The sequence below is a fragment of the Hippoglossus hippoglossus genome, chromosome 15 (assembly GCF_009819705.1).
Source record: "Hippoglossus hippoglossus isolate fHipHip1 chromosome 15, fHipHip1.pri, whole genome shotgun sequence".
In the NCBI taxonomy this organism is placed as follows: Eukaryota; Metazoa; Chordata; class Actinopteri; order Pleuronectiformes; family Pleuronectidae; genus Hippoglossus; species Hippoglossus hippoglossus.
In genome coordinates this window covers 2,508,295-2,534,757 of record NC_047165.1, presented here as the reverse complement: position 1 = coordinate 2,534,757, position 26,463 = coordinate 2,508,295, and the positions used below count along the sequence as shown (strand labels likewise).

The 26,463-nt window shown below is 41.3% G+C and overlaps 2 protein-coding genes and 1 long non-coding RNA gene across 3 annotated transcripts; 2 read left to right on the top strand and 1 right to left on the bottom strand.

Annotated features, from left to right (window-relative positions):
* Positions 1 to 4,483: 4,483 nt before the first annotated feature.
* LOC117775821 lies at positions 4,484 to 23,610 on the bottom strand. The gene is made up of 3 exons (XR_004616343.1): positions 23,226 to 23,610; positions 22,045 to 22,112; positions 4,484 to 4,494 (listed from the first exon to the last, which is right to left on the bottom strand). It is a non-coding gene; the product is annotated as an uncharacterized LOC117775821 (long non-coding RNA).
* LOC117775814 (homeobox protein Hox-D4b-like) lies at positions 17,621 to 20,598 on the top strand. The gene is made up of 2 exons (XM_034609295.1): positions 17,621 to 18,149; positions 18,818 to 20,598. The coding sequence occupies exons 1-2, from the start codon at positions 17,720 to 17,722 to the stop codon at positions 19,156 to 19,158; spliced, it is 771 nt and encodes a 256-aa protein (XP_034465186.1). The 5' UTR covers positions 17,621 to 17,719; the 3' UTR covers positions 19,159 to 20,598.
* Positions 22,868 to 26,219, top strand: mtx2 (metaxin 2). Its single transcript, XM_034609299.1, has 10 exons — positions 22,868 to 23,084; positions 23,644 to 23,691; positions 23,783 to 23,829; positions 24,003 to 24,075; positions 24,276 to 24,352; positions 24,506 to 24,598; positions 24,707 to 24,745; positions 24,830 to 24,955; positions 25,050 to 25,126; positions 25,798 to 26,219. Exons 1-10 carry the CDS (start codon positions 23,045 to 23,047, stop codon positions 25,955 to 25,957), a joined length of 780 nt encoding a protein of 259 aa, XP_034465190.1. The 5' UTR covers positions 22,868 to 23,044; the 3' UTR covers positions 25,958 to 26,219.
* Positions 26,220 to 26,463: the final 244 nt, after the last annotated feature.

Below are 26,463 nucleotides of genomic sequence, written 5' to 3'. Positions count from 1 at the left end.
ATGGTTATCATATTCCTCTCTCTCTCTCTCCACACACACACAGGAGCACGCAAACACACACACGAACACACACAGACACACAGACACACACCAGTCATGGCTAAGCTATGTTGTGACAGCAGTGTGATGGTTATTTCACCTCCTGTAAGAATAAACAGCTCCAATCCCTGTTTGACAAAGAAACCGTACCAACAGCAACCGACGCACAAACCATCCTCATCATCACAACGTATCACAACATCACTCGAAAGCATCGCAGGGACATTACAGGGACCTTGAAGGTATTTCAGTGCTTCTTCTTCACATGGATTGAGATGGACTCACAAACACCACATTGTCTCTGGGGGGGGGGGAGGAAACACAACAGGCTATGTTAGCCGGCCTGTGCAGTCGGGATGTGATGAAACGAGGCCTTCATCTGCTCATGTGGGCTCAAGACGCATCGTGGGGACTTTTTTTTAATGAAATAAAAGATGGAGGACATCATCATTGATAATCACAGGACCTGTGTGTTGTTTCTTTTTGCTTTTACGCTGAATATTGATCTTATTTACATCTTTTAAGTGACTTTTCTGTTAATATTAGTGGTTAAGCTGTAACGTTGCAGATTTATACAACATAACCATAATTACAGGGAACAATAACAGCCTGAAACTACAAATAATAATAATGTCAAGTCAGATTGTGTTTCACAATCATCAAAAAAGTACGGATGATGAAATATATACAATTTCTACAACCTCGTAAAACGTGTTGCATTGTTATTTATATTTTTCCATTAGAATACATGTTTTTATTGAACGCCATCCCACCACTGCAGCAGGATTATGAACCTACTGACAATAATAAAAACGTGTTTTATTCCCACATCTCTAACGACGCGAGGCTGCAGGAGGAGAAGAGGTAAACACGAGCTGCAGCATATGTCGTGTTTTTGTTCGTTTCTCTGGATTATGGCTCAACACCGGGATTTATTGTGTGTTTTATTGTGACGTCAAGGTGTTTGGCTGTTCTCAGGTATATGCATGTGTGTGTGTAGTGTGTCTGTGTAGTGTGTGTGTGTGTGTCAGTCCGCAGAGAGACATTTCTGACTCGTTGTTTTGTCAAAGTCAGAGCAGAGCGTCGTAGCTTCCCTCATTTATTGCGGCCATATAACGAGTAGCGCTCATCCTGCAGGGTCATAAAGCAACAGCATGCATTTGGAGAATAAACGTGACTTTCCCCCCCAACACACACACACACACACACACTCTCTGTCTCTCTCTCACACACACACACACACACACACACACTCTGTCTCTCTCTCACACACACACGCACAGAGAGAGGAGCGAGGCACCATAAAGTAATTTAGCCCAGACAGTCATCCTGACGAGGCTGTATGGTTTTATTGGACGCTCTTTCCTTCCTCCGAGGCTCAACTGTCCTTAAATGTTAAAGTCATTGTCTGAGACCAGACAGCGCGCACAGGAGATTTCATTACTCGGGGAATTAAAACGTAAAACAAAGGATTTTACGTCTAAAAAGCATCTTGAGTGTGGGTGTGTTGTTAATTGTCGTTTCTAAAAAAGAAGAAATCCTATTCCAGACGAGAAGAGTCTGCGATCACTGACTCACGTCTTGTTTTTATTTATATACATTTATAAATCCAGATTGTCTCCTTTATTTTAGGATGTAGATAGTTTAACAATTTAAGTTTATCAATTTAACATTAAAGGGAACAAAAAACATGAAACGCACCAATAGGCAACAACTTCAATGTCACCAAACAACTGTTAATTAAACATTAGGTCAACACACTTGTTTTAAAATGCTCCTAACATCTCATGTCCAAATTATAAATATGACAGAACTCGCATTAAATGCTGCGAGTTATTTGCATGTAGTGCTGCTATATTGACAGAGCACTGGTACGTTGTGGGATAGTATGAAGCATTTGAGTTTACAGGTAAAACTGAGAGATACGAGAGAAATATAACATATAATAAATATAAGGAATTCATGTAATAATTCTTGATTATTGCAACATCAGAATAACTAAATAAAACCTCAGTGAAACACACGGCTTCACTCCGAGGGCACGAATTAATACGTGAAGCAGCAATAAAACAGAAGAGGCAAAATAGAATCATAGTTTAGCCAAATTGAACCTTTGCAATAAATACAAAAGGATAAAATTAAATGTAAAACAATAAGGACACAACCGGGTTAAAGGACAACTGCAACAAAGGGAATAATTATTGTGCTTAAAATGAGAAGTTGTGCTCAAACTGTGGCCCTTTGTATAAACTATTCTTCCCAATAGAATTTCTGCAGTGATATAAAATGTACAACAACAAGTTAGGGTTATATACAAGGGAGTTGATCTCGATAGACGGAGCTATTTCTAACACCAGGATAATCAGGCGAGAATCAGTTTGATGGGAGCAGCTTTAATATAATATATTTCAAGACCATTGTTTCAGTAAATAGTTTAAAAATATGTAGTATTTCATTTATTCCTCTTTAATGTATAAGCGTCGTTTCCAAGTTACTAAATTAACGTGAGTCTGCATTAAAATATGAGGTTTAATGATTTTATCCTTTAATTTACCAACAAGCTGATTCTGCTGATGTTGTGTTATTATGGTGAATCCTCTGGATCTGGACATTTCAAGATTTTAAAATGATTTTAAAAGAAACAAAACAAAACAAAAACTACAGAGAGCAGTGATGTTTGTATGTGTAGTTACAAACTCTGTCCGCTGGGTGGAGGTGTTTTATTATATTATATATAAATAGATTTTAAACCTTTACACTCTGAATCCACCGATTTAACTTCAAATTTCAATATAACCTCATGTTTCAAAAGGTTTTAAAAACACACAGTGTAAATATGATCTATTCATCACAGAAATATAAAGTTAACAAAGTGTGTTTACTGGAGCAGTGTTGGAAAGTTGGATAAATGAAGTTTATTGTTGATTTTCTTATATTCACGACATTAATGTAGAAAGTATTTTTGTGCGTGTAGATTTAGATGAAATATCAAAGTGGAGTATAACCCGAGTTCAGTTGTTAAAGGCTTTAAAGCTCAAACCCTAACTTTTCATTTGTTTTTCTTATTTAAGTTACTTAGTCTCAATAAAAAATAATTTATTTTAAAGGGAATATTCAGTAAAATATGTGAGGGAAAACTCAAAATTAGAATCTGATCTTGCAGAATTATTTAAATTACAAACAGTAGAATAAAATAAAAGCATCATCTGGGACCATTACCGCAGTAGGAGGAGTGTGTGATGCTACTTCCGCTTTCCCTTACCTCTCCAAAATAAAACTCCACACCCTCAAGTCTCTGCAGTCACCTTGACCTGATGAAATCAGTTTAGAGATCAAATTCAAATCAATACGAACAGAGAAAAGTCAGTTGTGGCTTGAGTAGAGTCTCTTTAGTGTCTACAGATAATTATTTTTATTTAGAGGAATTTGTTTTTAATTCAGGAAAGAGTAAAATGGAAAATACCACATAACAAAATCTCTACTAAGTTTTGTTAAACAATAAAATCACGCAGAATAAGATCAAATAAAGCAAAACCCCCACTAATTTTAACCACTAATTGATTAAATATGAAACTGGCCTTTATAGTTATTTTAAACAATAAGTTGATAATAAAACCATAATAATGTCTTTTGGCAAACCTCTTTTGAAAATCAAGTTTCTTCCCATATAATAAGTTTAAAACCTATTTCAGTGATATTAGATAAAAACAAATGATAAGAGATTAAAATAAAATACACAGGCAAACAAAATAAAGTAAAAATGAATCCAAAGTGATGAAAGAATATGTTTTAAGGAAGAATTTAAAACATGTCACTGACCGGGCTGGTGTGATCTCCTATGGAAGGTCGTTCCACAGCCTCGGGGCCCTGACTACAAACGCTCAGGCCCCTTTAGTTTCCAGCGGGGCCTCTGGAGCAGATTAAAGACCTTCCTGCTCCGCCTGAGGAGCTCCAACTATGCACTGGATCATATGATCCTCAGGGGTCATAAACGTAACTGGGAGAAAAAAAGCCTGAAAAGAAATCAGCAAGATCTTAAAATCAATTTTAAAGCAAGGATTGATTAGTTCAGACCTCTGGGTTCTGGGTAAAAAGCCTGGAAATCAGGTTTTGCACAGTCTGGAGTCGATTAGAGGACCGAGATGTTTGGCTAAGACAAGTAATATACCGTAAATAAGCATAACAACTTCATATAAAGGCAAACCACATTTCATAAACTCATAAATATCACTTATTCCTGAGCTTTACTCTGAATGAGACAGTATAGGGAACAGTGGGGACTGTTTTCCAGGTAACACTGCCATCTTCTGCTCTGCTGCAGTTTCACAGGTGACGATTCAGACCAGAAGCAGCTGCAGGAAACAGAAAGCTGGCATCTTCACATCTGACTGAGTCAATGCTCACTGGTTTTATGTTTCAGTTTCCACGATACTGTGGGAAAGAGCCTTTTAAAAGCTGACTTGACATAACAGGCCACTGTGGTAATTCAATGAATGAATACTTCAATTATGATTATCCTTAATCACAAGATGTTGAACAACAGAAATTAAATTTTCTGAGCAGGCTTTGATTATTATAAGTTACCAGTTTATTTGCAAATGCACTCACAAGCTTTTCATATTTATTGAACCAAGTCTGGTGAAACAAAAGTTATTTTAAAAATGTCTTTTGAATTAAACCTGCGGCCATTTTCACACAAATGTAATAAAGAGGAGGAAGAAAAAGGGTTTTTGAATAAAATCTCTTTAAATTATAGATAATGAAGCAGAAACTTTCAAAGATTTGAACTAAACTACTTTTTACAGTTGTGTGTGTATTTGAATAATAAAGGACTTTTCTTAAAAAGGACCAGAACACAAACAGTACACAACCTTTAATCATTATATATATTATTATCGTATATTATCATTATGCCTTAAAAAGGTGCCAGAAGGAAAACACAAGAGATCTGTTGTGTGTTTTATTTGTGTTGCTGCTGTTTGTTGCCACGTTGCACAGAATGACCACTGGGGGCAGACAGAGGCGATAACGTCATTATGAAGATAAATAAAAACAAGATAGAATTAGTTTTTATTATTCCTCCAACAATCCTTCTAACAGATGATTTCAAATAAATAAATAAAGTATAATTAAATAAGATGTATCAATAGTGTATTTCTGAGAATAAAGGATAATAAAAGCTTGTCCCAATATTTATATTTAATAGAAAATAATGAAGTTATTTAGTTATCGCTTTCTTAGCCTAATAATAATAATTATTCAGTAAATGATCTGATCATATCTCAGTGTTTCCAGTGAGCCTCTGGTGTTGTTGTGTGAAATGTACATTTATGACCTGGAAACAGAACATGGATACTTGAAGCAGAAAATGTGAAGCATGCATGAAAAATGTATTTACCTCAGTGGAGGAAAGAAAAAACATGAAGTTAGAGACATTTCAGTTTAACTTCTTTTTATAATTTACACAGATTCTGTGGCTTCGTTGTTCTTTACATCAACTCGTGTTTTAATGAGTCTGGTGTTGACGTGTATATTTGTCTGGTTATGTATTTGTTATGATAGATATATATCTTTATGTATTTAATCTGTTTAGTGGGAGGAGGCGTTAGATTGAACTGCTGTGAATTTTGTGGAATATTGTCGGTGCAAGATTTTCAAACCGAAACATGAGACACAAATAATATTTCATTTATTTTGTTGCAGTTTGAAATAAATGTTAAAATCGGTGATTTTCAGGGTTTTTCTGTCAGACAGACACAAACCAAACATAAGGCCTTCAGGAAAAAATGGCAGGCGAGTTAAGTGTGTGTGTACGTGTGTGTCTGTGTGTGTTTGTACGTGTGTGTCTGTGTCTGAATTTGTGTGAGTGTGTTTTCTCTATGTATGTGTGTGTTTATTTATTTGGAAATACAGCTTTCTCTCTTTAGTGCAGCTGCTATAAATCCCCTTTCATGACTGTGCGCGCGCTCTCTCACACACACACACACACACACACACACTCACTCTTTCACTCACTCACACACACACACACACACACACACACACACACACAGGTTTTTACGAGACAGCACGGGCCGCCATTGGCCGCTGACGGTCATGTGTGCGCGTGCGGCGCATACCCTCACGGGCAGCCTCACCTCGCGCGCTCTCGGTGGCACAGAACGGCTCGTGCAGACTCCCGCGCGCCTCCATGCACGGTAAACAAATTCTCTCTCTACCTTCATCGCATTTATCTCTATTATGCAACATTTTGCCCAAACGAAAAAAAAAAGGCATCTATGAGATTTATTCGTTTCAGATTTTAATGTTAAAACGAAGGCTGCAGAGTAAATGTACGTTGTTTACGCGCATTAGGCTTAAAGTTACGTTTGTTACGGACAGAGGATGAGAAAGGTGACGTTCATGGGCACAAAAAAAAAAGATTTGTTTAAAAAGCGTAAGCTACGTAGATTTCTTCTGCACGCCCTCTCCTTTACTCCCAGGCCTCCTCTGACTTCTGTGTGTGCATCTGCTGTGATTCAGTTATTTATCCTTTCGTTCGTTTCCTGTTGCGTCCTGTCAGGAAGCTGCGGAGGAAGATGGAGTCCAGCTCTCTGCTCATATCAGGTACAGACACTCTGACAATCTCCACTGCGACTTAACGTGGTGTCCAATCAGTGGCTGCAGCACATGCATGTGTCGTTCACGCTCGTGGGGTCGATGGGGATTTAATTTCTGGCTTGAATAATAGATGAGTTTAACATCTAAGTCTAGGGAGGCGTTTCACTGTGCAGGGCTCTGTCTGCAGAATGAGAATGAGGATGTGTGACTGCAGTGGTGCAGCAGGTTTAACTGCAGCAGCAGCAGACATGGGGCTGTTCCTCCTGCAGATTCAGGGGTGAACACAAATCTTGCATATTTGTAAATGTAAGAAGATATAAAAGGAATCAGGGAAATATTGGTTTTAATGAGTTTCATGTTTAAGGGGATTCATGCACAAGGCTGTTGTCAGTGTTGCAAGGACACACAAGGGGGAGCTGCATTTTTCCATCTGAGGTTTTCTTGTGCAATAAGACAAGTTGTGTTTGGTCACATCCCTGATGCACAAACATGTCTGTGCATAAACCAGTCGAATATGAATTAAAATAGAATTAAACCAACATAAAGGGAATATAGTTGTTTTATATGATGCTGATATTAGGACGGTTTCTCAGCTCTGAGCCTTTTAGCTGTATGATTTTTAAATGCATGTGAATTTGGCTGCTTCCATCGATATGCATGTGTTTCATCCACAAATTAAATAGATAGCTTTATATGCGTCTCTTCAGCTGAAAATCAAACCATATCAGGTTGTGTTTCCAGTGTCAGCAGCTGGATAATGTTTCCTCGGTGCAGACAAACAGAAAATAATCCTCATCTCACATTTTAACCTTTACGCTTTTGGAGGTAAAAGACATTTCTCCTCCTCTAAAACATACTTGGACAGATGGACAGAAGGAGACAGAAGGAATCCTCTCCTCCGTGTTTTTGTTTTCTTTGACGTCCCCTTGTTTTATGAGGGCAGCCTGAGTGTCACAGGGACAAAGAGCCTGAAACAGTATTTTCTCCCCTCTTTTTTTTTGGAGTTTTCACATTTCTTTCGTTTTATTTCTCCTTCCCAAGAGAGCAGCAGGCGGGGGGGGGGGGGGGTGTGTGTGAGAGACAAAGACAGTATTTCACTGGTGCTGCTCAGCTGGCACTCAGTATTTACAACCTACTGCAATGCGGCAGGGAATATGTGTGTGTGTGTGTGTGTGTGTGTGTGTGTGTGTGTGTGTGTGTGTGTGTGTGTGAGAGGGGGGGGGGGGGAGAGAAACAAAGAGACAAAAGGAGATAGGGAAGACAGTGACGCAGACAATGAGACAAACATTGAATTAAAGCCTGAGAGACACACTGGACAAATAAAAACCCTCATGTCTGTCTCTGTGTCCACAGGACGCTGCAGGGACCTGACGTTCAGCAGGACATGTCTGAAGGAGGAAACAACCTGCAGGTTTGTCCCGAGAGATCGATTTTAAATATCATTCTGCTATAATATCAGAAAAGCCACAAAATAAAGCACCATAGACGTAAAGAATATATATAATGTGGGATGATTGCTGTTATAGAGGCCGGTCTGTCATGATGCAACATTTTCATGGGATAATTTTTCAGTTTGATGAGTTTATTTAACGTAAAGCAAGAAGATTATCAGATGCTAAAAAGAGAACAAAATAAGACAAGTATACGGTTAATGAAAACGACATGTGTGATATCTTATCAAAATTGATTTGATTTGGTAATAATGTAAAATTTTCTATCATCACCACCAGTTTTCTATCGGATTAAACAAATACGATAAAAAAGAAAATATATATATTGATATTGTGGCTTTAAATTTGAAGTGAAGCTTTGTTTTAACTAATACATTCCATTTAAATGGTTTTAATCCAAGGGTGCAGTTGATAGTATGAACCACCAGGGGGCGGTATCACTCAGGTAACACATTGCGGTGCACTGCAGATGTTCGAGGGTTTGAATAACAAATAAGCTCCATCACAGCAGCACAGCTCTAATGTGAACAATATTATAACGATATAACGGTTTTAACTTTATTTTTTAACCGACATTATGGAGTCAAAATGTTTAACAGCAATAATGAGTCAAAAATAAGTGAAATGTTTGATTCTCATCTTATCATCAATTACCACTAATGAGGATTGAGCAACATCATCATTTTCTAATAGCAAAATCAAAAAAGGCAAATCTTAAAATGAGACAATACATCCGAGCAGCTTCTCTGCCTCTCGATGCAGTTCTGTTGTGCATCTTGTGAACACCAGGCGGCGCTAAAGCCTCAAGGATGACACTGCACAACCGCATCTTGCAGCTCAATCAACTCCACCCTGGCGTAATGGCACCACCCTCCCTCCACCCCATTCAGCCGTGGAGGCCAGGAGTAAATGCTCTCTTCTCCCAGTTTCCCTGAACGCACCGAACAGAGCCACTTTATCCCTCCTCTGTCCCGGGATATATTTTATATTTTAATTAAAGGCCCTGCACGTGATTTCAGGTCACTGCAGCTAGGTGGCGTTAGTGGGCTGGACGCCAACCACACATGCATTACGCGTTCAAGTGGATTTAAAAAGCAGCAGCAGAGACAATTTGTTAATTAAAAGACGGAAAAAGAAAAAGTATTGTTGTATTTTGAACAGGACATAAATAAACCAATAATAAAAACCAGTTACAGACACATATCATACAAACTACAGGCTATTCGGTTATAAGTAATATTAATTCATTAGTATTATTGTTAGACTATGTGCACATTTAAAAAAATCTGGTACCATTCAGTGATCATTTAAAAGAATTTGGTTGAATACGTTGTTTTGACACTTGAATGTCCACAACAGCCGCAGAGCTGCTAAAGCAAGCAAAGCGGTGTCCAGTTTGACACACACACCACACACACACGGACACACACAGACACACACGCAGTCTGTTTTCACAGAGCCCGTTTATGGTTTTATTGCTCCCCCATTTAAGGAAATCAAAGCAGGAAACAAATGCTCCAAACAGCATTCCAGGAACATCCGGAAAAATGCAAACAGCCTTTGGTCTCAGCTTGTCTGGGTGGAAAGTAGAGTGGTGAAGCCCACACGGGGTCTGAGTGTGTGTGTGTGTGTGTGTGTGTGTGGGGGGGGGGGACTTCGCACACTGGCCCCCTTTTACGCACAGAAACTACAGGCCCGTCGCTTTTACGCACAGGTTTTTCTCCGTTAAACCCAAATAAAAAACATGCTCTCCTTCATAATTACAGCAACTAAAACACCAGAGAAGGTGAATATTTAGATTTCAACAAAAAAAAAACACCATAACAATAAAAATAGTCAAAGATAAACTAAACTAAAAAGTGAAAAGAGGAAAAAAAATCGGTTGAATCCACTCAAACTGCTCGAAATGGCCACAACAACAATCTCCAACGATTCAAGACGCAGAGATTAAAGTGTGTGTGTGTGTGTGTGTGTGTGTGTGTGTGTGTGTGTGTGTGTGTGTGTGTGTGTGTGTGTGTGTGTGTGTGTTTCTGCTTTGGCGCCTTTATCGAATAAAGTGGCTCTTGGTGCAGGGGACTAATAATTTATGAAGCCGCGTGGGAGCAGAGAGGGAGTAGTAGGAGAAAAAAAAAAAAAAAAAAAAAAAAAAAAAAAAAACCAGAGCACGTGACGGTAATAAAGTGTGTTTTATTGCCGGCGGTTTGACAAGCCCCAAAATATAACTCAGAGAGAATAGCCGACAGGCGGCCAGATGGGATTGGAAGCCGATATTTGTCCCAAATCAACAGAATGCTCTTTGTGTGGCTGAGGGAAACCACGGAGACGCTCCCGGTTGTCTGCTCCGATCCGCCGCCACCGGATTGTACAGGAACGCACCGGCGGGGTTTTAACGCGAGATCAGAGCAGAACAAGTAAGTGGGTCTTGTTTTCATATTTGGCACAGATATGAAGAATAGTAAAAGGGGGTAGGGGGGGCGGGGGGGTGATGCACGTTGAGGGACAGAGGTGTGTGTGTGTTGGAGAGGGGGGGGAGTGTTCCCGAAATTAAAGCGGCGGTCCGGGGACCCCCCCTGGGTCCTGCGCTGGAGAGAGTCCAGAGATCCACCTGTAGTCAAATCTATAATCTAATTATTAATAATGTGAGGACACTTTATATTTGTTTTGTTTTTTTACAACACATCAGATTCAACGACTCAAGGTTTTGATTTCCCTGAAATTCAAACCTCCTTTGGGGGTAAAACCACTGTCTCACTTCAGGTCTTTAGGTTTTCTTGCTGTTGCTGCTCTGTATATTTATTATTATTTTCTTTTAAAATATTTTTAAGTTAAATAATACATACTAATATACAAAACTAATCTAGTTCTTGTCAAATCTTAGCCTCCTAATATCTTGATTTAATTTGTTCTATAAGGACATTTCTCCTCAACCTATCTTGTGGGTTATAGGCTCTATATCGTATTATCATTGTAATTATACATTATAATATTTAGCTCTACACGTGTATTTGTCTGCATTCACCTCACAGAAAAGTGTTGATATCGAAATCAGTTCATTGCGATTCTGTTTTGATTTCTGTGTGTGCACCATATATGCAGCATGTGTTGTAGCTGCAGTAGATCCTTTAGTTTCTGAGGCGTCTTCTATTAAACTTATTCCAGATGTTGAGGATTATCAGGCTGATGTGGAGGATTTTAAAATATAAGGCTTCTACCTTATCTTGCTTTATTGTCTATACTAATAGAATAATTATAACTCTGGTGAAGCACATCGAGTCCGCGTGTTTTCCCTTTAACAGCTTCAGCAGTAAAACCTGAAATTAGACTGAAGGTTCCAGCGACACGTTCAGAATCATCTCTTATTCTGGAACCTGGTTAGTGCGGATGCGTAAATATCTGTTTATCAGGAGTTATGGATCTCACAGGATCTCACAGGATCTCACAGGATCTCTCAGGATCTCACAGGATCTCTCAGGATCTCACCGCTTCATCTCAGGCTCATAAACACACACGGAACAATGTCCGGACAGTTTGTAACGAGGAGAAAGTTTTTATTACATCGCAGCTGGACGCGCAGCTTACACAACTACACACAGTCACATTCATCTTTGCAACAACTCCACAGTAATTGCACGAAGGGCTGTGCCACAGTTTGATGCAGAGATCTGACAAGTTGTTGCTGCAGATATCGAAACAGAAGCTTTCACCGCAGAGCTGCGTGTAGTTTGGGTTTTAACGCACAAACCCAATGATTGTTGTCCTGAAGGCTGCAGCTAAAGACACGTGTTTTACAGTTTACACAACATTTTATTATGATGGAATAAAAATGAGATGTTTATAAGTCAAGTCTATAGTCGAAGCTTATTTATGGGCTACGACGTGTGAAAGAAAACCCCACAGTGCTGAATTAATAAGGCTACAATACTGAAATTAAAGAATTTTAAAATATAAATAAAAGAGAGTAAATAAATAATACAAGAAGCAATAAAACGTTAAAAAAAATATATATATTTCAGTGTTAAAATATGGGATCGGATTTTCAGACTAATAACTAACTTCTACTTCAGTAACTTACACTTAAGAATGATTTATATGCATATTAAATATTTGTAAAGCTTGAAAAATATTAAAACAGCCACACTACAGTCTCCTACAGTTATCTACATTTTTTTTGTCCAAACTTTTTCAGAGTTATATACAGGAAAGGTTTTTTAAAACATTTAGATTTTGTACTGTTCACCAGTCGTTATCTTTACCCTTATTTTTTTTTTAAATTAGGAGTCTGCAGTCTAAATATTTCAGAAAAGAAACAGATAAACGAAATAATTGTAATTTTACCAATTTCTTATATATATTATATATATTTGTATTTTACCAATATGATATTATACATATTTATAATTGTATCATTAGTTTAGTCTATAACAGATGTAGTTTAACTTGTGATGAGGAAAATAATCAGTGGTCACGTTATGTCATTAAATTCTCGCAGAGCCAATAAACCGATCTAATGCCTATAAATAGAATTTCCAAACATCCAAAGTGAGGAAAATCAATTCTAAGCTTATGATTAAAATCAAACTCAGCACCGTCGGTGTCTGAGTCATTTGGTTGGATTTGAAAACAGACCTCATCACAATGTACAGTCTGAATCCACCGGTCAGTGCGGCACGGTGCGTGCGGGTTCCCATGCGGGGCTGGAGGTCGCAGTTAATGTCTAAACCGGGTTAGAGCTGCTCTCAGCTCGGCTTTGACCCGGCACAGGGCCGGGGGCGGAGGGGTGAGCCGGCGGTCAGCCTGTCTAAGATGAAAAAGTGAAACGACCCCGAGAAAGAAAAGCCACGTTTGAATGGCTTTATATCACAAACCGGCGCGAGGCGGAGACGACGTCACCAGCACGGTTATAAAATGTTAATGAAGATTGTTTTTAATAGAATTAAATCATTTAAAACGGGGCCAGATTCATCAGAAAGACGTGTTCGGGTTAATATCTGCAAAAACATAGTTAGTGGAGGGATATTAGTCCTAAAATTAAGATGAAGTTAATCAATGCTCCCCCAATAATTGATAATTGATATACGAGACATGAGGAGTGAGGAGAGGCTGCAGCAGAAACACATCGAATCCTAATCTGAGAGGATAATACCTGGACCTTAACTCGACGCGTTAACCCTTTAATCGTGTGGCCTTTGCACAACAATAATCCGAGCAGAGGGAGCGACCGGCGGAACAATGGGCCCCGCGACTCCCGCAGTCCGCGTGAACTCTGCGTGGTCCCCAGCCCGGGCCCCTGCGTGGCCCTGTCCAGCTCCAGGACTAATGAAACGGTGAACCAGCGGTCAACGCTTCTGATTGACCCTGCAGCGACCTGACGGCAGCTAGGCTACATTCTTAAAGAAGAATGCTCTTTCAAAAAAAAGAAGAAGAAGAAGAAGAAGCCCAAGCATCACTCCGTTGTTATTGTTGTTGTTGCCTCTAAAAGTTCAGAGCGGGCTCCATTCAGAAGGTGTGAGCTTAATGACTCCAGGCCTCAAGCCCCTTTAGAATCCAGCCTGGAATAATTGTGAAAAATGAAAGTTTTAGGTCAAAGTCCTCTTTTCCTCACTGGAGGCCCTGGAGTAATAGTTCTGGAGTGAATGGATTTTGTTTGACTACATCTGCAGGAAGGTGCTCCGAACACTGCAGATTCATTATTCAACCACATCAGTGTCAATTGTCCGAAATCAATTATTTAAAAATGCTTTCTCCGACCACAACAGCTCCCCATTCTCTGCCCCTCTTCTTCTTCTCCCTCCAAGCGACTCAAGCCCTTTTTAGGCTCCAGCAACAAATGGTTTTCGGAGCTGAGCCTAAAACCAGCCGCTCGCTCAAATGGCCATGGGAATTTAGTAAAATGTAAACAGCACAAAAAAAGAAAAAGAGTCCCTGCTGGAGCACAGGAGATTGCTGCAGGGCAGGAGAGGACACACCGAAAATATCTTATCTGGATCATTAACAGTAAGAAAATACACATGCACACAACATCTCCTGCGTTGTTTGTGCACTTGTGTTGCAGGATGCGTGGATAAATATGGGAATGGAGATAGCAGAGGATAGCGTTGCCTTCAGCAGAGCCTGCACATTGAGGAATCGAGGATAAGAATCAATACATTATATATCTTAACCCTTCATTTAATACGTGTCCAAGCAAAACCAATGTACAAAGAGACAATGACAATGGCTGCATTGACACCACTGGCCTTCCACTGCCGATTGCCTGATTATAATTCACACTCAGACACTTGGATGTGGTCTGTGGCGACTCCACTGGCGGCAGATGTTGAGTTATGGGCGTCTATAGGAGCTGTGGAGCGTCAGAAATCTACTGAAGGGTTCGAAAGAAAGAAATTTAGATTCAGCCCTCAGGGCCACGACCGCCGGAGCCAATGCGATGCTTCGGTCCAGGCCAAGTTCAGGAATCACCATTACCCACAATTAACACACAGGTCACGCACTGCGGCCGGTATGTTTACCAGCAACTTGGCAGGTTGTCATTAGGGAGTCCTGCTCGGTCCTCATGGAGCCACGAGGCGAATGTGGGAAAGAGTTGGATTTAAAAGCTGCTGCGGGCTGAACCCAGGTTCCTCTTCCATCTCATACACTCGAGGTGCACTCGTAAACTCTAATGCAATCCAATACAACATCTAATAAATAAATACTACCTTATCAAAGATACAAAATGAGATCAATCCTTATTCAGTCCCACTTTGGGGAAAGATAAAATGAGAAGAAATACAATTGAAGAATGGCACAACAGCACATGTCTCCGCCAACAAGCCCCTAAAGTTCAATCAAGCTGCAGAAATCACAAATTTAAAGAAAGTGATAAACAAATTCCTGGATCCGTCCCTTTGTTCAGATTCATGTCAGAATCAGATTGGCTCTTTCTTGGGTTGTGTCCAATCCAATTCGCCAATTTTCATAGAAATCCATTTACTAGTTTTTACGTAATCCTGCCAACAAATCAATCAACCCACTTGTGTGTTTAACATTAATATTTCATTTGCATGTACCAGGTGCAATCAGGACATTTATCTACTTCCCTTTCCAATTAAAGAGCTGATTCTCTCCTCTACATCACAGATTTCATGCATTTCCACAACTAAACATCCACCGAGTCCACTTTGCACTGTTCAGGCACCAGGCAGCAACACAACAGCCTCACTTGCATATAGTAATTACACATATGCATCAAAATTAATGTGCTGCGCCCATAATGAGTTATCGATGTCAGAAAGCTACAGCACCAGTAATGGTTTCAGTAAATTATACAGTGACACTGATCCATCGCATGGTGAACAACAGGAACAGGCTTTTTAAAAATGAAGGCAGCGGTTGGATGGTGACGTTGGGTTGTGTCTATATGTGGAGAACATTAGAAGGTGCCGCGTCTTCGGTGAAACGACGACACGCGTGTAAATCTCTGTCGACGACGAGAGGAAGTCATCAGCAGCCGGCCGTGAAGTGAGCCGTCGCCTATATATACCCTGTAGAACCGAATGTGTGTGGAGATGCCTCGGTCACAGATTGGGTTCTAGGGGAGTCTATGGGCGATGACTAACCATCCATCACAGTCACGGACGGACGGGGAGGAAGAACCCAGCACTGTTTACATTCACACAGCCTCTGACTTGCATGCATGTGTTCACGTCTCTCCCTTCTTTAAAATCATTCATTTCCAAATCCGTATACCTGACTGACATTTGTGCAACGCTGTGCACGTAAAAAGCTCCAATCTGCGATCGCCCAAACGGATGGTTGCACACACCGACATACACAATGTGATTACGCCACTGGATCCAATTCCCCAGCAGCACTTAAAATCTGCTCAGATAAGTCGGGATAAAGAAATCTGCATCTGCATCACAAGGACACACAACAACAATGCACTAATCTGCAGGGTGTGCATGTAAACTCTGAGATTGATTTGCCGCCCCAATTAAATCACTGCTGCCGGCTTCAAATCCTCAGTGTGGCTCCAATTCTTATGGAAAAATTGAAAAAAACCATGGAAAAAATATTAACTTAACCGTTAAATACAATATCTAAACTTATATTCTGAGCCTCCTGCTGTGAATGAATGGAAATGCGGATTTCTTTTCATATAAAAACTATAAATTATGTAATAAAAATTGCCTTTAGCTAAATGGAGCTACCCCAAGTGTCCATGTGACAAAGGTAAAAGTCTTTTAATCTCACGAGATCCTGGAATTAAGACACTTTATTTCCTAGATGGTTTCTCATAAGTGGTTTTTCACCCATTCATTTAAAAACAGTCTGAACAAACGACTTATAAATCCTGACACATTAAGCTCATATTATCTCCAGTTCACTTGAACTCTGTCAGCCATGATACAATCTTCACACACTTTAAACACCCCGGCCGAGCTGAAGCATTCCCCCCCCCCCTCTCTCCTCTTTATTAGAGTATCATTACAGGCTGTGTAAAGCAGAGGTAATGGCAGGTCTGCATCACGGGAGTTATTAAGAGGTTTTGGCTCCAGCATCAGAGCTGCAGGATCCTCAGAGAGCAGCTGCAGCCACACACGAAAAGCCTCATGAAACCCTGATGGATGTACCTCAGGATTTATGGCGTATTCCTTAGTGCAAAGATGATTTCTTTTCAAATATATGGCATTTGTGATTTAGTGTTTTTGGACAGAAGGGAGCTCATCTTGGTATATTCAGGCGTGCGGAGGAGCCACCAGCATCCTCAGATGGGGTTTTTTTATCTTCGTGTGGGGGCTTTTTTTTTTTTTTCGATTTTGCATATTCCCACTCATCTCTTTCACTTTTTTTCGATTTTGCATCCAGCATTAATTTGCCGTCATTAGTCTAAAAGCCCTGACGCATTTCTCTCTCCTCCAGCTTTGCTCCAGCATCATTTTTTAAGCCAAGCGGCAGCCTTTAGAGGCAGAGGTGGTGGTGGGGAAGGGGACACCTCGGGCTGACCCCCGGCCTAACAAAGCCAACTACTAGTCACTGTCTGGGAACCTTTTATCCCTTTCTTTTTATTGGAGGCCTCTTTGGCCGGCCACGTTTTGTTGTGCGCCCTTTTGACTCGCCACAAGGCCAAATCTGGCCCCTGCCGGCCCCTCAATATGGGCGAGATTAATTTTTCAGCCTCGGCCATCTGTGGGGGTAAGAGTCAGTCAGCTGAAAGTCATAAATCTACAGTCCGTGCACTCTCAATAGGTGTGTGAGGGGGGGATGGAGGGATGGACGGAGGGGGGTGGTGGGGGGGGGGAGTGTGCAGCCAAATGATGAGATAAAGTCCGCAGCCCGCAGGATCCTTCACGTTTCTCTTCAAAGTCCACAAACATCTATTCTTAACCGTTTTCCACCCACCAGGGCGAATCTGCATTAGTCCCATAATGAACATTTTTCTGCCTTCAAATTATCCCATTACCTCCGACATAAACAACCCGGAGTGCCGCCTCCCATTGGCTGGCCGCAGGGTCACGTGGCCCGCGCGGCCGTCCGTCTATTTGACAGCCGCAGGATGGCTCCGTGCCAGAGGGGGAAAGGGAGACAGAGAGAGGGGCGAGAAAGAAAAATTAGTATTCTCCTTCCAGCCTCGCTATAAATCAATCATGGAGTCCTACGTGGTGAGCTGTAAATATGCTGAGCCGCAGTTCCCGCCTTGTGAAGAAGATTACAGTAATTTTACTGACCAGGGGGGGTATTACAACAACCCCCAGGACAGTGGTAGTTATGGAGGGGGCTACCAGCAACCCCCTCCGCCTCCATACACACCACAACAAACCGGCTATCCTCACTCTGTGCAGGGGCGCCCGCGGGAGGATGGAGAGGACCACTCGCAGCACCAAGGTGCGAGCTTCCCCGGCTACAGGGACACAGACGCCCCCGCGAAGGACAAGTTCCCCGCGGGTGACCTGCAGTGCCAGGCCTGGATGACGTGCGCGAAGAGCGTTCAGGTGCAGAGGAAAGCGGCCTGTCAGGGCAGAGACAAGCCGCCCATCGTGGTGTACCCCTGGATGAAGAAAGTGCACATCGCTCATGGTGAGACATCCTGGAGATTTACATCGCTCCGTTTCTGCTCTCTCCATTCCATCTCTCCATCACCTCAGTTTCTCTTAGTCCCTTGTTCAGGTTTTTATCTTTCAGGAGCCAGATGCAGCCTCTTCTCTCTTTCTCTCTTTCTCTCTTTCTCTCTTTCTTTCTTTCGTCCATTTGTGCGAGTTTTTTTTGTTGTCGAGTTATTTACGATCTCAGTGAGAGTCAGAGAGAATTACAACCCCTATAAAGTTTTATGGCCCTGCCACAGTGTGTGTGTGTGTGTGTGTGTGTGTGTGTGTGTGTGTGTGTGTGTGTGTGTGTGTGTGTGTGTGTGTGTGTGTGTGTATCTGGTGTGCAGCTGAACAAAAAAAGCTGAGAGTTAAAAGTAAAGAAAATTTTCATCCCAGTGAAACGAGGATCAAAACTGAAAAAATACAACCATCATAATTAAATATGTTCACATACAATTTTAGAATGTTGGGTTTTCAATTTCTAATTCAATTATACATAATTTAAGTGAATTATTATATAACCTATAGGAATAATAATTGTCTGAATATACTAATAACAATGATTCCAAATAAGAATATAATAGTAAACTTTAAAAGAATTGAATTTTATGCTTCTGTGGATTTAATTCTTTCTCCTTTTCTTTTTTTTTAAATAAATAGTGAACCCGAACCACACGGGACCGGAGCCGAAGCGGTTGCGCACGGCCTACACGCGCCAGCAGGTCCTGGAGCTGGAGAAGGAGTTCCACTTCAGCCGCTACCTGACGCGCCGCCGCCGCGTCGAGGTGGCCCACACCCTGGTTCTGTCCGAGCGCCAGGTGAAGGTGTGGTTCCAGAACCGGCGCATGCGCTGGAAGAAGGACAACAAGCTGCCCAACACCAAGGGAAGGAGCAAAAACAAGAGGGCGACGGACAACAACAACAACAACAACAACAACAACAACAGCAGCAGCGACAACAGCGACAGCGGCAGCACCGTGAAGGCGGTGATCACCGTGTGAACACGCCGCTGGTCCGAGCACCGTTTGTGCGTCACGAGCCTCCATGCTCGCACCTTCACTATCCCACATTGCTCAAGGGGTCCAGGGTATAACTGCGGTCCTGAAACAATTCTTAGCTGCTTTGAAATTATCCACCAATCGACCAGCAAATGGCTTAATCGATATTTTAAATGCCTCATATTTTATTGTGTTTGAATCTTTCTGTTGTACAGATATTTCAGTTTCAGTCTGATATTTAATTCACAAACGAAAGGCTTTGATTTTTTTGCTTTTAATGCTGCAATTACTCACCAGTTATTCAACCGATTATGTTCTCAGTTAATCGATTAATCCTCTAGTCTGTGAAATGTCCGGTGAGTCCTCGACCCTCCAAACCTCAGATATCCACTTTAATGTGATATTTTATATATCTTCATATTTAAGAGCCTGCATTTATCTTTAGCATAAAAAAAAAACTTACTTTAACAACTCAAATAGTTGAATTATTTTTTTCTGCACATCTACTAAATGATAATTCGGCTAATATGTGCAGCTCTATAGATCTAGGGCTGTTTGGGGTCTAACATTTCATGGTGCAATTAGTGAATTGTTTCAAGTTAAGACACAAAAGGCACAGGAGCATTGTGCCTGCGATTGGCTGCAGTTCTCCCTTTATCTGCGGTGAGCGAGGGAGGATTGCGTCCTTTGGAGAAAACAGGGTTTTATTTCTACAGGGTAAATACGATACAGGGTTTTAGAAGAGCTACCTAAAGCGATTAAATGAATATGCACATTACCAAAATGTTGTTTCCACAGACTGGGGCCTCAAAGGGGAAAACAATTAACACAAACACCAAATCCCTGACCCGCAGAATGGTTGGACTAGTAAGGTTTCAGTTGTTATTTTAGGAATATCAGAAAAAACAATGAATATTTAGTAGGATAAGTAGCCATATTCAGATTTTTCTTTCTAATTCCATAAGGGGAATAAAGTCGTCATTAATTTAGAGGAGAAGTTGCATTTTTACGCACGAGGAAACACGTAAATAAAGACTTAAGAGAAGCAGCCAAATTGGATGTAGAGGTTTTTTAAATGCACGACAGCGACTGTAAGTCCAACTCATGTTCTCAGGGTTACAGGGTTTTAACGAAAAGAACTTTCTGCAAGGTTTGTTGTTGGATCCAGCACCGAGAGGTTGGAAATGATCCTCTCTGAAAAAAAAGCTAAGTGTTGCTCCAGTTGAAATATGCTATTGAAATGTATTTTAGCCTACGCCAGTACTTATTTGTATTATTTGTATTATTATTATTTAGAAGCATATTTTATTCTTCGTAGCAGCATCTCTGTTCTTTTGTACGTGTCCATTTTTGTAAGAAAAAAAAAAGTGAAACTCATCGTGCAAAAAAAAAAAAATTTGATACGTGGAAATGTTTTGATAAAAATAAACCAAAATGTTTCGAGTTGTAAAAGTGAAATGCGAATATTTTCACGCACACACACACACACACACACACACACACACACACACACACACACACACACACACACACACACACACACACACACACACACACACACACACACACAACTCAATCATTTTAGGACAAGGAGGTGAATGTCCCAATGGATCAAGTCTTCATCCACAAAATAAATCTTCTTTCACCACCAATATTTATTAATAGGCCACATGAAAGGGGGGGAAAATATACATAATTTAAAAGAGAGTGATCTGCTGTCTTCTACACGCTCTTTGTTACAGTCATAATTTACAGGAGCGTTGAATCACTTCACGTGAGCGAAAGACAAATGTCCGTGATGTCTGAGCTGAGACGCTTCTTAAATGTGACCATTTTCTCCCGTGGGAGGATTTAAAATGTGCTCCGGATTATTTCCGCGGATAAACTGTGATCCTGGACGTCACATCATCATAGAGCCACACAGGCTGGTTTGTTTAACCACCGTGTGAAGCAGAGACGGACACACAGAAGAGCAAATGCTCCGGGAGTGAGAGACATCTGTCTCCAAATGAGACAGGAGGAGGGATGCTGCACGTAAACTCGTTTTCTCTCCTTCGCCAAATTATAAAATGTTGAATTATTACAATTCAGTGAAGACTCATGCCCAAACTGTTTCTCATGTTTAAAACATCATCAAGGCTGCATCACACGTGGACTATCAACCTCAACCTCTTTAAATGGTTGAAAAAAGAATTCGTAGCAACGTGAAAGATTTGGCACATGTATCTTATGACTTCTGTGCGCTTTTACGCACCGTTTACGCACAGGGACAACGTGGGTCACTTTAGGTGAGAGGAATCCTCTATGTCTGTGGGATGTGTGTGTGTGTGTGTGTGTGTGTGTGTGTGTGTGTGTGTGTGTGTGTGTGTGTGTGTGTGTGTGTGTGTGTGTGTGTGTGTGTGTGTGTTTTAGTTACAGGATGGGAGGGAAATGAGCGCGGAGAGCCATTAATTGGTGGCTTCCGGCCGAGACGCGGTTAAATGTGCAGGAAAGGCACAACGTGGCTGACATTGTGCAACCAATCGACCACAAAGACGAACAGTCTGACCGACAGAAGCTCGCACGTTCACTCATAAACTGAAATATTGAAAAAGCATCTGCATGTCTGACATGTGACAAACATGAGGGAAAGGCCGCTGTGCTTGTGTTGCTCTGCTGTTGGAAACAACACAGCCACACTCAACAATGTCAGACTATGAATCCTGCATTTAATACTCTGATCGTATTCTGTGCACCATATTCGATTTCGTCTCTATTTCTCAAAGTTGTAAATAAACTTGACAGGATTTTTCATATGAAGATCAACAAACTGACTGAAGAGTCTCTTGTGTGTTTAATGAAAACATTTGATATTCAACAGAGATGTTTGAGTTGCACTTAGACACCAACCTGCTTTTTTCCAGTCTGACTGAGGTGAAGCAGGGACGCCCCCGACTGGTTGCTGTAAGTACTGCAGCCTGAAAGAGAGAAAACGACATTTACAAGAGAAGTTCTATTTGGACTTGGATCAGAAAACTTTGAGATGTTCTCAAATAGAGAAAAGAACCAATAAGCAATTTTAAATGAATCTCAACCTGCTCTTCTTTTTAGTAGATTGTATGTTTTGTTATAACGACCATTTTCACCAGAGCTCAATATAGGCCCACGCCAGTATCTACCTAGAATGAGATGTATATACCTGACTGAATAAGAAGTGATGAGGGAAGGAGAAGAGGAAAAAGAGTTCTTATAGGGATGAGGGGGAAACAGAGGGATGAATGGATGTGGGGAGGAGGTGGATGAAAGTAAAGTCTTATGATGATGATGTGAATATTTGTGGTTACTCCTAAGGATAAACAAAGCAAGTGACACAGGAAATGATAATAACTAGAACATTTATTATAAATCAGTTGACCCACAAGATGAACGAACAAATAAAACAGCAGCATTAATATTCTTTTCTTATGTTCTATTATATTTAGTACTTTACTGTGTATTCTAGTAATTTATTGTGTATCATTTACTTAATTCGTCATATCTGTTTTATTACTTCTCTATATGCCCTTGACATGCTGCTGTAACGCAATCATTTCCCAATCCATCCATTCATCCATCTATTTATCCATATATCAATCTATTTATCTATCCATCTATTTATCCATAAATCAATCTATTCATCCATATATCAATCTATTTATCTATTCATCAATCCATCCCACACGAGGCAGCTGCAGCGTCACAGCCTCGGAACCAACAATCTGCGTCACAGTTTCTCCTCGGGACATTAACGGCGGTGGGACCGGTCGTTGACTGCAGCAGCTGCACTTGTCCTCAGACTTCCTGCGCTGAGCTGTGACACCAGCCGAGTTAACAACCTTTATTCTGACTCGAGGACTTTCCCAGCAGCTCCATGTCTCTGGCGGCTGAAGCCTTCGTGTCGCAGATGGCAGGTAAATCACCTTCATTTAGCTTAGCCGCCGTTAGCCGCCCAGCTAGCGATGCTAACGTTCGTCCTACACGTCAAACCGGGGAACCAGCGGCTGTTTCCGCTCGAACTCTGCTCTTTAATGATTCACATTTAAAACACAAACCTGCTCCGGAGCTTGAACGTCATCACAGCGAGTCAGAAACACGATTCAATCAGAAGAATTCATCATATTTTTTATTTAATATTCAGCCACAAACACGAGCTGCTCCTCTGCTGCAGCAGAAATAAATAAACAGCCATCTTGGATTTTTACTCACCTGTCACCTGACGTCACAGTACCTGCAACACGTCACTGTGACGTCAGGTGACGTGATGTTTAATTATATCTGATTTTAAACTGGCATCGAACCTGTGAATGTTGGTTGTTGTGTTTGTGCCTTTATGCTAATTCCCATTTAAATCAATTATAGTTGTGTTGCACTGTGAAATGAGCAGAATGTCAGTTGTTAAAATCCTAAACTAACATGTGTGTGTTTGTGTGTTTGTGTTTGTTTTTGTTTGTTTTTGTTTGTGTTGGATAGCTGCTGAGCCGTGGCCTGAGAGTGCGACCTTGTACCAGCCGCTGAAGGGTAAATCCGCTCTGAGCTGAAACTCACACACAGAATGAACGATCTCGTGGACGTAGACTTTAACGTGATGTTTCTGTTGTGTGTCTTACAGAGGATCAGATTCTGCTCTCGGACTGCGCCTCGTCTCTCGCTGTGCAGGTGAACATCTGTTCCCACTGTTTCCTCTTTGTATTGAATCTGTCTCAGTGTCGATGTGGAGATCGATCTGCAGAATGAATTTAAAAACCCATCATTCATTTCCCTGATCCCTTATTTCTTGTTAATTATTCCACTTCTAAATGACGTCGTCCTGTTTCTCTCTGTCTGTGCAGGCCTACCTCAGGATGTGTGGTTTACCTGTGCAGGTGGTTTGCAGAGCTAATGCTGAATACATGTCTCCTTCTGGTGAGTGCACGTGCTGCTGCAGAGGCTCAGTCTCTGGTGTGGTCCATTCCACCGAGAAATTAATGCCTTTTTCAATAAACGGATCGAAACGTGGACACATACGCACTCCACACACGCTAAGATATTAACTTTCTTTACTCTTCTCTCCCTGTGTGTGTGTGTGTGTCTGTGTGTGTGTGTGTTAATGTGTGTCTCTGCAGGTAAGATCCCTTTTATACATGTAGGAAACCAGGTGGTGTCAGAACTTGGGCCAATAGTACAATTCACCAAAGCAAAGGTAAGTAACGACGTATTTACTGTCTGCTTGTTGTTCAGAGATGTTTTCTGTGGGATTATCAAACATTTTATGAATCCACTCGTCGTCTGTTGGTGTCGAGGATTCACTCGGTTGTGGAGGAGAACTAATATTCTCTGTGTTTCTGGTTTTCAGGGTCATTCTCTGAGCGACGGTCTGGATGATGTTCAAAGAGCTGAAATGAAAGCGTACATGGAGCTGGTCAACAACATGCTGCTTACTGCTGAGGCACACACACACACACACACACACACACACACACACACACACTCTGACAGTTACACACAATACTTCTGGATATTGTAAACCAATCACTGAAGTCTCTTCTCTCTACAGCTGTTCATCCAGTGGTGTGATGATGCCACAGCAGCTGAGGTGTGAACAGTTTTCTTGTCTCTCTCTTTTCATTAGTTATTCAGAATGACCCTTCCTCAGCGTGTGTGTGTGTGTTTTGTGTAGATTTCTCGTCCTAGATACAGCAGTCCGTACTCGTGGCCGCTGAGTAATGTCCTGGCCTATCACAAGCAGTGGGAGGTTAAGAGGAAGATGAACGCCATCGGCTGGGGGGGGAAAACGCTGGCGCAGGTGAGCGGCCACCGGGACTTCCACGTCCAGATACTTTCCGGTCTCAAAAACTGACAAAAATATCAAAACCTTTTCCTCTGCTCATGTGTTTCAGGTTTATGAAGATGTCAGTCAGTGCTGCCAGGCGCTTTCTCAGAGGCTGGGAACACAACCGTTCTTCTTTAATAAACAGTACGTATCAGTGTGTGTGCGTGAGAGAGAGTGTGAGTGTGAGTGTGATTGTGAGGGAGAGTGTGTGTCGCTTTGACTACAACCTGAGCTCTGACTGTGTAGTCCCACTCACTCAATCTGCTGCTGTAACAAATCCACCAAACTCTGTTTAGAATTCTTAATATTTTTAAAGTTTCCTGCTGAATATTGGAGGTAAACTGTTTTTTTAATCAGCCAGTTCCACACTTCTCACAGGAGATCGTACCCACTCACCAAAGTTACATAGAACAGACGTTCAGGGTGAGAAGTGGAAATGAAGGAGGAAACTTTCTCCATATTCTAAGTCAGTGAACCTTCAAACTCATTTTGAAGCTGCTGCTGTTTTAAGGTGAACAAGTTGCACAGTTTAACTTTAAACTAGTTATGACAACTACAGCAGAAATGTGTGAAGCACTGTTGGTTTAATGTCTTCTGGGTTTTCCTCTGAAGCTGAGTGAAAGAATAGTAGTGATATAGTGCATCACTGGTTCAGGTTTCAACCACATGAACAGTGCATTTAAATGTAAATAACGACTATTATGCTGAATGATAACATTATTTACCTTATCTTTAAGTTAAAGAACGAGACTTGCAGCACAATTGAACTAAAGTAAAGTGTTAAATCGAATGGTTCGTGTGTGTGTGTGTTGCAGGCCCACAGAGCTGGACGCGTTGGTGTTCGGTCACCTGTTCACTATACTGACGACCCGACTGACCAGCACCGAGCTCGCCGAGCGGATCAAGAGCTACAGCAACCTGCTGTCGTTCTGCAGACGCATCGAACAAACCTACTTCGAAGACAAGAGCTCCTGAGAACCACGACTCCGTCTCCTCCTCTTGTACATTCTCGTCTTTCTGTCTGTCATTCCCTCTCTGTAGCACTGACAAACTAAAAAACTCCATATATTCACGTCTTGTGCAGGAACATGTCCCCTCTTGATTCGTCCCTTTAATGTTCCTGCTTGTACATTGATGCTGGTCCCAGTTCAGAGGAGTCGGTCCACTAAAGGATGTATCTCCAAATAACTCCAGCACCAAACGACCCAGACATCATGGTAGAGATCGTCTGTAGGGACGTTAACGATCTTCCAAGTTTAAACACATTTCATTATGAGCATGCACCACAACACGTCGGATTTAAATGCTCAACTGGGTCGAATAAAAATATTGATGACAATGAACTCTTTAGACTAAAGGCCAGTGTTAAAACGTCCAGCACTTCACCTCAGCAGGCGGATACGTCTCGAAACTTATTTATTTACACTTTGCTTTTTCCATCTTTTTCCACTCGGTTCGACAAGAATAGTTTTTGTTACAGA